General features: G+C 46.3%; 2 protein-coding genes across 3 annotated transcripts in view; both read right to left on the minus strand.

Annotated features, from left to right (window-relative positions):
- The window catches only part of ADD2 (adducin 2), a 97,868-nt gene extending 81,716 nt beyond the window's left edge, over positions 1 to 16,152 (minus strand). Inside the window, exon 1 of one of the 2 annotated variants that reach the window (XM_004582814.2) lies at positions 15,830 to 16,152. The gene's annotated coding sequence lies outside the window, so the exon portion shown is untranslated. The remainder of the gene's footprint in view (positions 1 to 15,829) is intronic. The other variant, XM_004582813.2, reaches the window with a different exon arrangement.
- FIGLA (folliculogenesis specific bHLH transcription factor) overlaps positions 14,935 to 16,714 on the minus strand; it is a 30,755-nt gene continuing 28,975 nt past the window's right edge. The window contains exons 4-6 of the mRNA XM_058667354.1: positions 15,830 to 15,975; positions 15,333 to 15,516; positions 14,935 to 14,946 (exon numbers count right to left, since the gene is read on the minus strand). Of these exons, the coding sequence (XP_058523337.1) occupies positions 14,935 to 14,946; positions 15,333 to 15,516; positions 15,830 to 15,975 (342 nt within the window). The remainder of the gene's footprint in view (positions 14,947 to 15,332; positions 15,517 to 15,829; positions 15,976 to 16,714) is intronic.

The following is a 16,714-nucleotide window of genomic DNA, read 5'->3' on the forward strand; positions in this document are numbered from 1 at the left end:
GTTTTGCTGAGAAAATAGAGAAATGGAATGGTAGCTAGAGATACTGAGGTGGGAGATGCTCAACCATGCTGAATGCCCAGGGAATGTGGCAGTTGAGAGAGCCAGAGAGAAGACTGTGAGAGGGGATGGTGATGATTCAGAAGAGAGAAAAGCCAATTCTGGGGTGGGATAGAGAAAGGGGGCCCAAAGATGAGCTGGAACTCATCTTACCTGACCCAGAGCAGTCAGAGGGACAAGACCTTTGGTGATAAAACATGGGGGAACTCCCAGTCAGTCATTCCTAGTGGCAGGCAAGCAGTGTCAGAGCCTGGCTCTGCCCTGAGCACGCAGCTGCCCTACAGTCCTTACCCACATCCCACACTGTGCAAAATGTGGAAGTAAATGCCTCAGAACTGCCACAGTGTGCAGCATGCTCTTTGGAGACCTTCGGCCGTACATTAAAAAAAGCCTCTACTGCCTCCCATAACATGTATTCCTCAAAAAATTGTCCTTTTCTAATGCACAGAGGCATGAATCACAAAAATGTTCATGTTCTTCATTAATTCTCATTATTCCCATAAGTACTTCATTATGTTAAAGCTCACCCTCAGCCCAGCCAGGCTAGACAACAGAATCAGCACACAGCAAGACGGTGATACAAAAGGACAGAAACCTGCTGTCCCCTCCACGAGATTTATGGCTGAGGGTGACGCAGGAATTAATGACACAAAAACAAGACTTCTTCCAATCCCTGAGAACTGCCAGGAGATCCCTCATGAGACAAGTAGTTTGGTAAACAACACTAGATACTGCTAACTACCTTTAATTGAGTTTTTAAAGAGCTCAAAGTCAATAACACCTCTTCGCTTCCCCTCCTTCTTGATGGGAAACCAATCAAATTGAACAATCACACAATTCGGGAGCACTTCCTAAGCCAGCCACATAAAGTCCATTTTTGTGATCTACAAACTAAAAACTAATACCTGGGTCTCCCAAGCAAATGGCTGCCCCACAGGGCCTTCTCCCACACCCTGCATGCTCTACCCAGGGGCACACCCTCCTTGTACCATATAGCCACCTGTGCCTAGGCCCGCTCCTTCAAAAACCCCATGGCTAGGGTGAACACTTGGCACAGTGGTTGGGTGCTGCTTGGAACAACTGTACCCTGTGTCTCAGTGCCTGGGTTCAGGTGGGCAACTTCAGCTTTCAGCTAATACACACCTGGGAGGCAGCAGATGACTTAAGTACTTGGATCCCGCCCACCTAGGTGGGAGATTCGGACTGTATTCCCGACTCCTGGCTTCAGGCTTGCCCAGTCCCAATTGCTGTAGGCATTTAGAAAGTGAGTCAGCAGAAAGAAAATTTCTGTCTCTATCTTTGCGTTTCTATGTCTCTCTGCCTTTCAAAATTAAAGAACAAAAAAGAATTAAAAATTTTAAACTTTGTCACACAGAAAGCATATAACCTCCATCTCGACTCCCTCTACCACTCCCAGGTCACTGCCTCATTACTTGATGACTTCAGCTCTTGGTTGACCATGTTCCCCTCCACCACTCTCCTACTTACTCCTGAGGACTTCAACGTCCACAGACCATTTCATAGCCCACCCCACATCAGCATGATCTACACATCATGTTCTCTCTCCTCTCACCCCAACCTCAGCCACCACCTCTGAAGTCACACCCCAGATCTTGCCATTACTGGTATGACCACCACCTCCACATGTGGAAGTTAACACCCCACTCCTTGACCAGCCTCTTCCAGCCCATCCACTTCAGTATGTACCCTTACAATTACCCAATGTCTCGACACTTCCAGTACTTGCCACTTTTTCACTATCTATTCTCAAAACCCTCTTCATATTCCTCCTTATCTGGCTTAAATTAAATAGTCCATCTGTATGACCATTCTCTTGCAAAACATCTCTAACTCCCTCACCATTGGTCTCTTCTCCTGGCGACTAACTCTCGGTCAGCCCTCCACAACCTCGCTCCTGGCCTGCATCTGAGCAGTTGAACCTTGCACACAACCATGCAGACTGGACTCCACACCTTCCAAATGCTTTCTCCACACTACCAGGCAACCTGCCCTTCCCTTCCCTCTTCAAGAGGATCATTACCCATTTGCTTGTCTTAAATCTGCCCCACACCCTTCTCACCTCGACTCTCAGCCAATGATGTCACTTTGGCTGGTGTTGATGCCTATGCCTGCAGTCAGCCAGCATTACCTCAATGCCCAGCCCATCAGTGTTGCCTCCCCACAGAGGCCCTCCCAGGCCACTCTGGCTAAAGCAGCCTCCTCCTGCTACTCTTCCACATATCACCTAGATTTTGTGTCTGTATATCAGGCATCCATACTCAGACCTGTTTCCATGTCTGCCCTCCCTACAGCGTGAACTTCTCACTTACCAAGTCATCCCCCTGCACCTGGAAGTATCGTTGCATATGATTGGTACTCCATAACTGTCATTCAACTAGCTGACATACATAGTAGAGCCATGCAAACTTACCTACTACTGTAATAAAAATGATTCACTGCTACCAGCACACCTCGAGCAGTTTTAAATACATGCCTTCTCAATCATCTTTAATGTAATTCTCCCTTCACCTCCCTGAGCAAATTACAGTGGGGCCATTTAGCCCTAAGTATGAGTGACTGGAATTCTCATACATTGCTAATGGAAATGCCAAATGGTGCAGTCATCTGGAGAACAGCTTGGCAGTTTCTTACAAAGGTCAACACACTCAGCATAGCACACTGCAATCCCACTCTCAGGTATTTACCCAAGAAAACTATTGACACAAAAACCTGTAAACCAACAGATATACAATGGTCTTATTGATAATCACAAAACACTGGGAACAACATAAATGACATTGAGGTACATTATTTAGTGATTAAAGGAATGAACTATTAACATTTGTAACAGCATGAATGAAACTCATAAACATTATGTAAGGCGAGAACATCCTGATACAAAGGTCATATAATGTCGTGTATATGACACTCTGGAAAAGACAAAACCAAATGCGAAGCCAGATAGGTGACTGCAGCCTTCTGCATCTACAGCACCAGGAGGATGCTGAAGAAACCCACAGTACAGCCTCGGAACAAATCATCTTTGGATAACCGGTGTCTGACCGACAGTAGCACACTGTAGCCTCAGAGTACTAACATAGTGATGCACACCCAACCTGGTCCCCCGGCTCAGTTTAAAATGCTACCCTGCTGCCTGCCATCGGAGAGCTGGGTGGTGATCTTTCACAGCCCCACTTTATAGAGGGCACAAGGGACCTCCAAATTCACAGCCTCCTGAACCCTCTGATTGGCTGGATCAAAACGACTGACATCCTGAAAGTTGGATCCCACCTTGCAGCCTTGTCCAAGGGCCTCATCTACACTGCCTTACATGGGCAGCTGCAAAACACATCACCAATCCTTGCAGGGACTGGACAGTAACAATTACAAAATGAGAGTGAAAGCTCGCTCCCTCAAAATCTGAGTTTAAAGAAGATACCTTAGCAGGTGAAAGATCATAGAGGATTCAAACAGGAGACACATCAAGACAGTTATTCAAGGACATGCAGACTTGCTTTGCATGTAGGAACCCCACTTTCACAGCCTTGCCCCTTCTGAGGCCCTGTTCTTTCAGGGGATGCATCCACACATCTATAGCATCCCCACAGACCCCATCCACTGCAATAAAAACCAGGCTCCCTTGCATAAACAGAATCTACAGATCAGCTTTATGACACTGTAGATTTAATTAAGCATTGTCCCCTGGGTGTCTTAGTTGCATAATCTATGGATTTTTGTCCCATCATTATAAACCAACTCAATAAATTTATTCTTTCACCAGATTCTCTATTTTCATTGTTTTTGAAAGCTAATGTTTAATATCACAGTTTGACATGAAAAGCTCCAATTTTTATAAAACAGCAAATAGTACTAAACAGTAGTCTTTTTGAAAAAACATAAAAAATTAAAGAGTATATTACAATGAACTCCAATAATCCACCATTTAGCAGCCTTGGAGTTAGGCTGCCAAGGAAATCCCTAATATGCTCCTATTCCTAAAGTACTAAGTAGTAGCAACTCTTTTCACTCTGAAAAGCACACCAGTTTACATGACAGAGTACCCTCAATCTCAGTTATGATCAGGTCAAAGACTATCTTAGCTCACGTTTAACCTCACCAGCGCTACACACAACCAGTTATTTGGAGGGGCCTGCTTTGTGGCTCAAGGGTTAAGCTGCCACCTGCAAAGCCAGCATCCCAAAGTGAAATGCCGGTCAGAATCTCAGCTACTCCACTTGTGATCCAGCTCTCTGCTGATGTGTCTGGGAAAGCAGCAAATGACAGCCCAAGAACTTAAGCCAACTGATTCACACTTGGGAGACCAGAATGGAGTTCTTGGCTCCTGGCATTGGCCCAACTGTTGCAGTCATTTGGAGACTGAACCAGCAAAGAGAAGATACTTCTCCCTCTATCTTTCAAATAAATATATCTTTTAAAAACTTGTTTTGAGACAAATCCTAGCCATTATAATTCGTCCACAGACATAACTAATGTTTTAAGAGAAAATTTTAGTTCTTTGCTATCCTAAATCCTGACATATATTCAATACAGGACTAAATATAGTAATTTCAAAACTCACAACAGTTTCATAGCCCTTAATTTTAAGTTAAGATATACTGCAGGATCCCAAAAACTTTTTATACTATTTTATTTTATTTTGTTGTTGTTGTTTTAATTTATTCATTTGAAAGGCAGAAATAGAGAGCTTCTATTCTCTAGTTCACTCCCTAGTGCCCCTAACAGCCAAGGTCAAAGTCAGGAACTGGGACCACAGTCCAGGTCTCTCGCATGGACTGCAGAACTCAATTACTAAGGCAGTTGGCAGGAAGCTGGAGCTCGGGGCTGGAACCTAAGCACTCCAATATAGTTTTAGGCATCCCAGTCAGGACCTTAACCAAGAGACCAAACACCCAGCTCTTAGTGCTTATTTTTTTTTTTTTAGATTGATTTATTTTCATTGCAAAGTCAGACATACATAGAGAGAAGGAAAGACAGAGAGAAATATCTTCCATCTGATGATTCACTCCCCAAGTGAGCACAATGGCCAGTGCCGAGCCCATCCGAAGCCAGGAGCCTGGAGACTCCTCCGCATCTCCCATGCAGGTGCAGGGTTCCAAGGCTTTGGGCCATCCTTGACTGATTTCCCAGGCCACAAGCAGGGAGCTGGTTGGGAAACGGGGCAGCCGGGATTAGAACCAGTGCCCATATGGGATCCTGGCGTGTTCAAGGCGAGGACTTTAGCCACTAAACCATGGAGCCGGGCCCAATGCTCATTTTTAAATCTTAATCCTTACTAGACTCTGCCAAACTCTTCTTTCTCATTTCTCACTTACTTCTCTGGAATCTCTGGTGAGAATCACTGTGCCTGTTTAATTACACAACAAAAAATTCAGTAACTCTGAGTGGGGTGGGAGAACATGACAGATTCTGCATTGTTCTAGATGGGATTAGCCACTGGGAGTGAGTGGACAGGAACTGCAGCTAGTTCAGTTGCATTTTCATAAAAAAGAAAAACAAACTTCACCATGATTCGAATTTAAATCAGTCAGGACAATAGGTTACCTCACTATTAGGTGCCCCCTGATTGAAAACGTATGCTCTTGGGGCCCAGCGCTGTGGCCTAGCGGCTAAAGTCCTCGCCTTGAACGCCCCGGGATCCCATATGGGCGCCGGTTCTAATCCTGGCAGCTCCAATTCCCATCCAGCTCCCTGCTTGTGGCCTGGGAAAGCAGTGGAGGACGGCCCAAAACTTTGGGACCCTGCACCCACTTGGGAGACCCAGAAAAGGTTCCTGGTTCCCGGCTTTGGATCGGCACAGCACCAGCCATTGCGCTCACATGGGGAGTGAATCATCAGACAGAAGATCTTCCTCTCTGTCTCTCCTCCTCTCTGTATATCTGACTTTGTAATAAAAATAAATAAATCCTTAAAAAAAAAGAAAGAAAGAAAATGTATGCTCTTGGCTTCTTATCAAGATGACAGGCTTGTCTCCCAGGATCCATTAAACACATCCACATTGTGAAAGTGAATCACAGGCAGGGCGAAGGTGTCAACAAGTTTCCAGAAGACAAATGGTAGATAACAGGGGAAAAGAGGAGACTGCAGTCCTAAAGTGTCCCGGACCCTGCAGGGAGCCAGAGGGGCTAAAAAGGTTGGAGACAGGGGTACAAATTTCAGGTCTCTGTATAGAGTTTCAGACCACACCCACCCCCTAACATGCTGTCACATGCAGCCATCCAGAGTCAGGCACTTGACAGCCGTCTACCTCTAACAGAGGCCTGCAGAACTGTTTCTATAAGCTTCCGTCACTGGAGGGATTTGTTAGGGACGCTGCACACATTGCAGAGAACCGGAGCAGCTCTGACGTTGTTGCTGCCCTCTGAGTCCTTCTCAGCAGAGTGTTCAGAGACCCCAGGCCTCAGAATCCATCTGAACTTCACCCCTGGAACATTTTGTACTCAGTGGTCCTAGGGTTGAGATACTGGAGCCCTGGCAGAGAATGTGAAACTCCATCAGGTTATTAATTGCTGCCAGATAATGAACATCTGAAAGTGTTTTCAGCATTTAACATTACCTTCTAGACAAATCATGGGAACTACAGCCAGGCAACAGAATATTTTATACCTTTAGTGATGTACAAGTAAACACAGAGCTACAGGGAATGAGGCAGGAACTAGCAAGCAGGGTCGTCACAGCCTTGTTACAGAGCTGAGCATCAGTTGACAGAATCAATAGTCCATGGAATGAGAAATTTGGTTTTAATAAACACATTGACTGGAGTTGTAGGATGGACCAAGAGAAAGGCAGTGAGAAGGAGATGTGGTGTGAATTTCACAGCAAAATGTTACAATAATTGATGCTGATATATCCAGAAACAGCAGTGCATGCCTACTAAGGCAAGACACAACCACAGAACAAAAAAACCACAGCTAGCCCCAGCATGGTACCTCAGTGGCTAAAGTCCTCTCCTTGTACACACCAGGATCCCATATGGATGCCAGTTCTAATCCCGGCTGCCCCACTTCCCATCCAGCTTCCTGCTTGTGGCCTGGGAAATCAGTCAAGGATGGCCCATAAACCTTGGGACTCTGCACTTGCATGGGAGATGTGGAGGAAGCTCCTGGATCCTGGCTTTGGATGGGCGCAGCTCTAGCCATTGCAGCCACTCAGGGGGTGAATCAATGGATGGAAGATCTTCTTCTCTGTATATCTGTGTTTCCAATAAAAAATAAAATAAATCTTTAAGAACTTTTGTAGACAGAGAAGGAGAAAAAAATAAGTGTATGTTAAAATGGAAGAGAAAGGATATTGTTAGATTCACCACTCGCCAAAATGTTAGATTCACCGACCACCAGGGAAAGAATAACTCAGCCAAATATGTGAAAAGAATTTAGATGGCCTTTATTTCAGGGAACCACAGTCACGGGCTTCCCGCCCCCATGCAGTAGAAAGATAGACATGAAGGAGTGGGCTGCAGAGGAAGAAGAGCGTGAAAGGGACGGGAAGGGGCCCTTTTAAACTCTCCTTGAAACGGAAGACGAGACAGGGGTCACCTTGGCCCTTGTTGGTGGGGGGGATATGGGTCTGTTGCACCTCTCATTGGTGCAACGGTGGTCTCCGCACCTGAGGGGACAGCCAGAATTCCGCCATCCATTCTGGGTTTGGTTGGAGGCAAACTCCACCCTTCTCCGGCCACCGTGGTAGCCATCAGATGTCTTGCAAACATGGGAGAAACAAGCATGGAATGGTTAAGCTGAATACAGCAAAACTATGGTAACAGACGAGACGCAGCTAATTTAGGACACAGGCGAGGGTGTTGGAAAGATCCAAGGGATACATGGTGTTAACAGGAAGAGGAATAAATGCAAAATAAAAGGATGCTGAGATAATCAGTATGCATGCTCTGCCATCTGACTCAAGTTAGAGGGGGAAAGAATTGATCCCACCCTCACTCTTCACTGGGTCTTTCTACAGATTTCTAAAAAGATTTATGTGTCTATCTATCTATCCTACAGGGAGAGAGACAGACAGAAAGAGACCATGAGAGAGTGACAGACAGACAGACAGCATCTTCCATTCCTGCAAATGGCCACAATACCCAGAACTAAAACAGACTAAAGCCAGTATCAGCTCTATCCTGGCCTCCCACGTTCACTGTAGATTTTTTAAAAGCAAAAGCCAAGAGACTCTCATGGGGGTTCCATGCCAAGGGAAGAAAGCAAACACGATGAAATTCATACTCAATAAAATAACACAGGCAGGCAATCACATTCATTGTTAAATGAGATTCTGTTTTTCTTAAGTCTCCATGCACTTCAAAGTTTAATAACTTCATTTGTTCAAGCAAAAGAACTTATCAATGACATTCCAAGGGACTTAATATGGATTTTCCCTTCGATGACAGGGTTCATAATGGAGCACAAGCATTTTAGTACCTTTTCAAAATTCTTCAGAAAACGAACAGAGAAATATAAAAATAGGAACAAATCTGTATCATTTCTGGTGCCCAGGAAGGCTGCCATCCGCATGGCAGGAACGCTGAGGACTGACACCTCCCAACACTGGGCCTTCCCATCCCAGAACACAACATCCCAGCTCCTGAGTCTGTACTCATAGTTCTTATTTGCTGGGAAAATTGTCCAGTTTAGCCAAGGTTTCACATGGTAAGGTACAGTAAGGCAGTGTTCCTTAAAAACAAAACAAAACAAGGATTTTATTTATTTTTATTGGAAAGGAGCTTCTTCCAGGTTTCCCACAAGGGTGCAAGGTCCCAAGGCTTTGGGCCATCCTTGACTGCTTTCCCAGGCCACAAGCAGGGAGCTGGATGGGAATTGGAGCTGCCAGGATTAGAACTGGCACCCATATAAGATCCCGGTGTTTGCAAGGGGAGGACTTTAGCCACTAGGCTATCGTGCCTGGCCCAACAAAGCAGTATTCTTAGGGTTGTCAATTTGTTCTTCCTGTGGTTCCAAATGTCATTTCCAGCACTCTAATTTTTTTTTATCTTAATTAGGTTTGCTGGAAGTTTGTCTATTTCACTGGCTTTCCAAAAGAATTGACATGTTAAATAAAAGATGGACAAGAAGCTGTGTAGATAGAGTCAGGAGCAGCCTGGTCACAGAAAGCAGAAACTCAGCTTGGCAGAACGAAGGGGCAACACATGAACTTCGAAGTCAAAGTCATGCTGGGTCTCATGGAAGTTCCTAGAACTAGAATCAATTCCAGGAGTCACATGGCTGCTTTTGTAAACCAACTAACAAGGAAGACAAGGGGAAGACCCGTGATTTCTTTCATGTCTGTGTCAGGGGAATTCTGTCCTAGCCTGTCCTCTCCCTGTTTGCACGTGGCCCTATGTGACCACCAGCCCTGACAGTCCGAGTGTTCCCAAGTCCAGTCCACACCTGGTCAAATCAACGGTCAGCGGCTGCGGCACAGGGTGGCAAATGATCCTATGTGCTGCCAGAGGAATTCACTGCTCCACTTGGCAAAATGCTGCAGCCACTTCAAGGCTGGGCACAGGCAAGGCCATTGCAGATCACAAGTGAAACACAGATTTGGTTTCAGACAACTACATCCTAGATCCCCTGGCTTCCAGAGCCCACTCTTGAAGCTTATGGAATCAGAGCCCCGCCCCTCCCCATCAGCTCAAATACACTAAGGTTGGCTACTGCCAGCTCCCACAGCATTTATGTCTCCATGCCTCTATTTTTGGCCGTAGCTGTCAAGATGTTCACAGTCAAAATTGTCACAGGCTGGTTAAAGCTCCCCTCCACTGCCTATCAAGACTGAAACTCCGCATCTCAGGCTAGAAGCTCTGATGGGTTTCCTAGCCTACTTTGATTTATACCCCCACCCTCATCCCACTGACAAGACCACATACTTCTAGTCCTATTACACTAAGCCTTTGGATTTTCCTAAGAATCAGCTGTTACAATATCCCCACTTCTTCCCAGGAAGGTCCCTTGTGGAATTAGGGACTGGTTGGTACCATATGCTCTACACAGTATTTAAAAATGTGGGCCTACTGTTTGTGCTCTCTCTGCTGTCCACAACGATAGTAGGTCTGAATTTTTCTTGACTCTTATTGGAGAAAGGGCAGGTAAAGCACTTAGAAATGAGCTATGTTTTGTGTCTGCTTCCTAGTTGCAAATATTTGTGGACATCACGTAATGTGACCACTGAATTAGATGCATCTCTTAAACACCTGCTGTCTATGTGCTGGGATCCTGTGCTTCCATCTGAGATCTCCCTCTCCAGACCCCAGCCCAGAACCACATACCTGCCTCTCTACCGGCCACCCACAACAAATGCATCCCAAAGTGACCAAGGTCCTCCACAAACCACCTCCTCTTTGGATATGCCAGATTACCCAACAATCTGACAAAGACAGTTCTGACAATGGGCAAAGCAAGGGCTCCAAACCCTGCTGGGATAAATACATATTTTGAACCATCAAAGTGGTGCTCACGAAGAAGACTGAGCAAGACACAAATGGTACAATTTTAACTTTACAAAGTTTAAAAAAAAAAAGTCTGATACAAATTTAGATTACAAAACCACAAAGGAAGTAAGTAGATGATTATCACAGACGTGGACATTTGGTGCAAGTTATGCCACTTACGATACTATGTGCCAGATCAGAGGACCTGGGTTCAAATCTTAGCTCTTCTTCCGATTCTAGCTTCCTGCCAGCGTGTACTTTGGTAGTGAGCAGGTGAGGCTTGAAGTCGCTGACTCCCTGTCACTAGCATGGGAAACCTGGATAGAGTTCCTGGCTGTTGGCAGGTGTCTGGGGAGTTCACATGCAGATGCGAGATCTCTGTCTCTTTTTGCTTTTCAAATGAATAATAAAATTTTTAAAAATATGTTTAATCATATATTGCTTATTAAATGCATATAGAACTTTGTATCAAGTATATGATATATATCAAAAGAAAAGCTATTAAGATATGATCAGAATGGGAGACTAACATCTGTTGTCATCTTTTTTTTTAAGATTTATTTTATTGATTTGAAAGGCACAGTGACAGAGAAAGGCAGAGACAGAGAGAAAGAGATCTTCCATCTCTGGCAGTGATGCTTGGGGCTGGGCCAGGTGAAACCAGGAGCCAGGAATTCCATCTTGGTACTTACTGTGGGTGCAGGCGTCCAAGTACTCGGACCACCTTTCACTGCTTTTCCAGGTGCATTAGCAAGGAACTTGATGGGAATGAAGCTGTAGAGACTTGAAGCAGTACTCTAAAGTGGGATCTGGCATCACAGGCAGCAGCTTAACTGGGTGCACAGTGCCAGCCCTCAGGTAATCTTTAACAGATCACTAACACATAAAGAATACTTAAAAATAGATTTGAATAATGCAATCAATAAACTTGTTCTAATTAAAAGAGTTGGACTTTGTACTGTACAGAGAGTTCTTTTTCACTTCATTCAATAACATTAGCAAACCGTTCTTACGTAGGTAATTAATGGTACATGATAGGTTTGGATGAGTCTTTACAAGGAGTTTCTCATTCCTGCATTGCTCTTTGATCGGAGGTGGACAATACAGGCAGGCAGTCTGGGGCATTACTGCTTTAAAGTTATTTCACAGGCTAGTTGGGTGCATGGAGTCTCACTCACTGAGACTCAAAAATGCTATTTCAAGAAACGTTGGAGCTTCCTATACACAGTTCAAAATGCCCAAACCACACAAAAATTCCTTTTGAAGGGGAAAAAAAATCTATTTACCCCAAGGTTTATCTAAGCCATTTTTATCAAAATGTAACTTAAACTTGTCTAGTACTCACAGAGACTAGGTCTAGACATCTGTGCTTTCTGGTCTTTATGCTACTAAAATGTTAAAGCAAAGCAACTACCACATTTATCAGATTGGTAAATCAGTGTACTGCAACAGGTTATGTCATTTTTCAGAAATGAAACTGTTTTGGACTTAACAGCACAAGCTTGTAGCCTGAGGGCTAGTTTCTACATGCTATTATACTCAGAATTTTGACAATTCTTATTGAAGAATGATGAAACTTAAATCTTAACAACCTCAAAACCATGCTTGCTCCTTAAAGCCACCAGATATCAGATTTTAAAAATTCTGCCATCTATCTATCCATCCATCCTGGAGTGCCTACATAAATGAGTTGTCATTTCATACTAATCAAAACAAGAACAATCACTAACCTTTATTGAACTTTATGTTCCAAGTCTTGGGTGTATAACAGCTCATTAATCCCCGTAATACTGCCATGAAACTCATACCACACATAAATACCACACCATATCATCATAAGAAGAAACCAAGGGACAAAGAGGCGAAGTAAGCTTACCCAAAGGCTAACAGCAGCAAAGATAAAAAGAGAATTTGAAGTCAGGCAATTGGCTCCGCTTAGTTATTCACCAAACACCTGCCTCATTATGTGGGATGCAGGGTACTTCATGAGAGCTAAATGAGTGTAAATGAAGATCTGTTCCAAGTACTGATACCATCAGGAGCAGCAACTGTTTTGTTGCATTTTCGCCCACACCTGCCATTCTAAACTCCTGCCATGCAGTCCCTTGGAAGGTAGCTCTGCTAGGGAATCTATACTCTTTGCCAGTACACCAGTGCTTGCCAGTAGCTGCCCCTTTCAGGCAGACAAGCCCGAGCCCCTTGCAGGATGTCTCTCCACTAGTCACATTCTGTGCATCTTCGCCTCTTCTCCAGCCTGCTGTGACCTGACCTAGCAGGCCTACCCTCCGCCCAACAGCAAGGCACAGAGGCAAACACGCTCAGGTTTGTCATCACAATGGTTCAGAACGTGCTTTCAGTATGAATTACTCAACACTGGAATAAAGAATGCACAGATCTCTCTAAATACACACATCCTCAGAACCCAGGAGCTGAAGTGCAGTGGAACCTTGAGCTCCCACGGAGGGTAGGACGCGTGTCCTTGTATCTGATCAGGACGTGGTTGGAGAGAACGTTCTAAACACTAGTTCATATTTGAGGAAACTTCCTCTCTGGCCTTCAAGTCAAGAAATGCCGTGTTTTTATTAAGAAGTTGTTAGGCCAGGCTCGGCACAGTAGGCCAGTGGCTAAAGTCCTCATCTTACACATGTTGGGATCCCCTATGAGTGCCAGTTCTAATCCTGGCAGCCCCTGCTTCCCATTCAGCTCCCTGCTTGTGGCCTGAGAAGATGGTGGAGGACGGCCCAAAGCCTTGGGACCCTGAACTCACATGGGAGACTAGGATACTCCTGGCTCCTGGTTTGGGATCAGCTCAGCTCTAGCTGTTAGAGCTGCTTGGGGAGTAAAGCAACGGATGGAAGCTCTTCCTGTCTCTCCTCCTCTCTGTATATCTGACTCTCCAATACAAATTAAAAAAAAAAAAAAAAACTAAAATAAATGCAGAAGTTGTTAGACCGTAGTTTTATGCACTGGCGTGTGATGCTTTGTACTTTACCTAAATACAAGTGGCAAAGCTACACTCATTTGAGAGATTCTGTTTCTTGTACTTGTCTGTAAGTGCCAGCAGGGCCAGGGCCACGCCCATCCACTTCAACCCATTGTTCCCAGGCCCTCTTACTGAAATGGGCAGTGGATCTTTGCTGATCACTTGCTGAGTGAACACGTGCATGGGTGAATGAATAAACACCGGGAACACGGAAGGCACCGACAAGTCAATTTCCATTTTAGCAGGAACTACTAGAAAGTTTGGAGCTAGATTTGTTCCTGCTTGGAGCCACCACGGAGGGTGGTATGCTTTTGTTTTTCTTAAAGCAATATTATGCTTCTACCTTTTTTTTTTTTCATGTGTGCTTTTAACATAGACTGGACCCCGTAGAGTAGCCTAGTCCTCCCTTTGCATGTGCCAGGATCCCATATGACCACCAGTTCTAATTCCAGTAGCCCAGCTTCCCATCCAGCCTGAGAAAGCACTAGAGGATGTCCCAAAGTCTTGAGACCCTGCACCCATGTGGCAGACCCGGATCAGCCACTTGGGGAGTGAATCAACAGATTAAAGATCTTCCTCTCTGTATATCTGACTTTCCAATAAAAAATAAATTTTTTAAAAATAGGCTGCTTTGCCATAACTTATGAATCCCTGTAAACTATCTTAATAAATATAGCTACCAATAACTTTTTCAAATGTATGTGAAAGGCTTCACACTAAGCCCTCTGCCAACACATGGAACCATTGAGATCTGCTAATGCCAGCACTGTATTTCCAACCCAATCTGGGAATCACAGGTGATAGGAAACATACTGTTCATGGGATAACAAAAACTCCCAACAGGACTAGGCAACAAAACAGGGTTTGCTATGAAAGAGCTACGTGGTTTGGGATCAAAGGATGATTTTTCTTCAGTGGTCTTCCACAATGTGCTGACATCATACTAAAAATGGAAAGTTTGCTTTTCCTTGTACCTGTGATGGGCGGCAGTCAGGAAGTAATGGGGAGTTGGAGCTGGGCAGTTGGTCTAAAGATATTGAGAAAATTCTGGTGGCTTCACAGAATAAAAGTAGCACATCACAGTCAAAATCTCAAATGGGTTAAACCCCTTGGTAAAATCTCTAACGTATGTTATCTATATGCTAATGGGAGGTGTGACTTGCAAGTCTGAAATTCACTCCCAGTGTTGACCAGCCATTGCTTTTTTTTTTTTTTTTTCTTCAAACAAAGCTCCCAAGTCCCTTTAAGAAGCATGCCCCTTCACCACCCAAGTTAAACACTTCAAGAATCCCGGTTGGAAACTCCTCCTCACTCCAAACCCACATAAGAGATGAGTACACCATCCAGCCAGGCCAGAATGGATCTCTGGACAGGGGTTAATAGGCACGAAATGCCCACTTGGCAAACAGATGTGATTCTATCCGTTAGGAGGCGTTTTGGAATCAGCTGGATCCTAGAAGATGAACTGTCAGGAGAGAGCAAGGTGGGCGTAAAGAAACAGATGGGTAATACTCGTGTCATAAAGGACGATGTCAGAGAAGATCTGATAGGATGTGGGCCTGGGCTTACCTTTTCCATTTGTATTATTTCTATTTTTTTGAAAGAGGATGAAGGGTGAGAAAAGGGAAAAAGACAAGACAATAGGCCGGATCCCCACGCCTGATCAGCATCCTAAAGCAGTCCTTCCCTCCCTGCCTCCCTCCTTCCCTTCCCCCCAACACCAGGTAGCTGGAGTGGTGATTTCAAAAATAAGCAGACACAGACTCCCGCCTCCAGGACAATGGGCCTCCAGCGTGCGGGAGAAAGCAAGGCGAGAAGATGGTAGCTAAAGGTAGAACAGGCAGGCAACACCTCCTCAGGGACAGTGGCCTTCTCCATCTTCAAAGTGGCGCAGTCCAAGCAAAATCCAAACCCGTCGGCCCGTTCACAGGCGGCCGCCTGGACCGAATGCGGCAGGGGACTCTGCACCTGCTCCACCCGTCCCTGCAGCTGCAGAACCCGCCAGCTCAGCTCCCCAGGAGGGCGTCGGCCAAGCCTGCAGGGAAAGGGAGGGCGGGAGCGGCCCCTCCTGGGGTGGTGCAAGGCAAGGTGAGCCTGGGCAAGCTCACCACCCCGCCAACCGCCTGAGAAGCAAGCCTCACCAGGCAGGTGGTGTGCTACCTGCCAGAATCCCACCAACCCCACGCAGGGGCCAAGGCTTGCAGTCCAGGTTTTCCAAGAGCCCGCGAGTTAAATTATCCCCCGTTACTCACACGAACCATGACCCGCAGCTGTCCAGGCTCCCCGACACTGTGGACGTCAACAAAGCCGGGACCAGCGCAGACCGCACACTGGCCAGGCGGCCTTACCTCCGGTGCGGCATCTCCTCCTCCAGGTCTGCTCTTCCACTGAGAGGCGAGAAGCCGGCTGCTGCGCTTTCTGGGCGCGCCTCATCAATGCACCCCGCTAGTCTGCAGCGCCGTGTTTCCTCCGCATCCCCGCACCGTGGAACCCCCTCCCCGGCAGCGAATCACAGAGAATCACGGGCGGAGCGAATCACGGAGAGCAAAGGCCTCTGCTTGCTGACAAAGGCTGCGTTCCCGCTCGCCCCTCACAGCCCTGCCGGGAGAATCAAATCCATTTCCCGCACGAGGCTGGGAGGAAATGAGGGCTGGCTGGGCGGTGCGCGCTGACAAAAGGCCGCCGCACCGAGCTCACAGCGCCCCCTCCAGCGGGCGCAGCCAGCCCCCGGCCGCGGTGCTGCTGCAGTGCCCCCGCCCGACGCCGGGCACCGCCAGGAGGACTCGGTGACCACGGAGAACCGCGGAACCAGGGGTGTTGCCTCGATCTCTATGGCCCCCCTAGTTGCCCACCCTAGGACGGACAGGTGCGTGAATATGGAACCTACACACAGTCGCAGTGTGTAGGCTGTGTGACCTTGATGAAGCCACTTAACCTCTCTGGATCTTGAGGTCTTGCTGTGCAAGAGTATACCCAGGCCCTTGCCATCCCCACTAGTTCTTGACAGCGTTTCTCACGGCCTGGTTCACACAGGACAAAGCTCTAGGAGGATGAGATGAGGTAAACTTTCCCAGCTCCCCAGCATTCCCTCCACCTGCACTGTTCAACCTGCTGGCTAGGGCGGGGCCTTGTGACTCAGTCGGACCCGGGAGGGCTGCATCCCATGTTACAGTGCTGGAAAGAGCCCTGGGGAAGCTGCTTTCTGCTAACAAGCCTCAAATACTGGGGTTCCT

The sequence above is a fragment of the Ochotona princeps genome, chromosome 8 (assembly GCF_030435755.1).
Source record: "Ochotona princeps isolate mOchPri1 chromosome 8, mOchPri1.hap1, whole genome shotgun sequence".
Lineage (NCBI taxonomy): Eukaryota > Metazoa > Chordata > Mammalia > Lagomorpha > Ochotonidae > Ochotona > Ochotona princeps.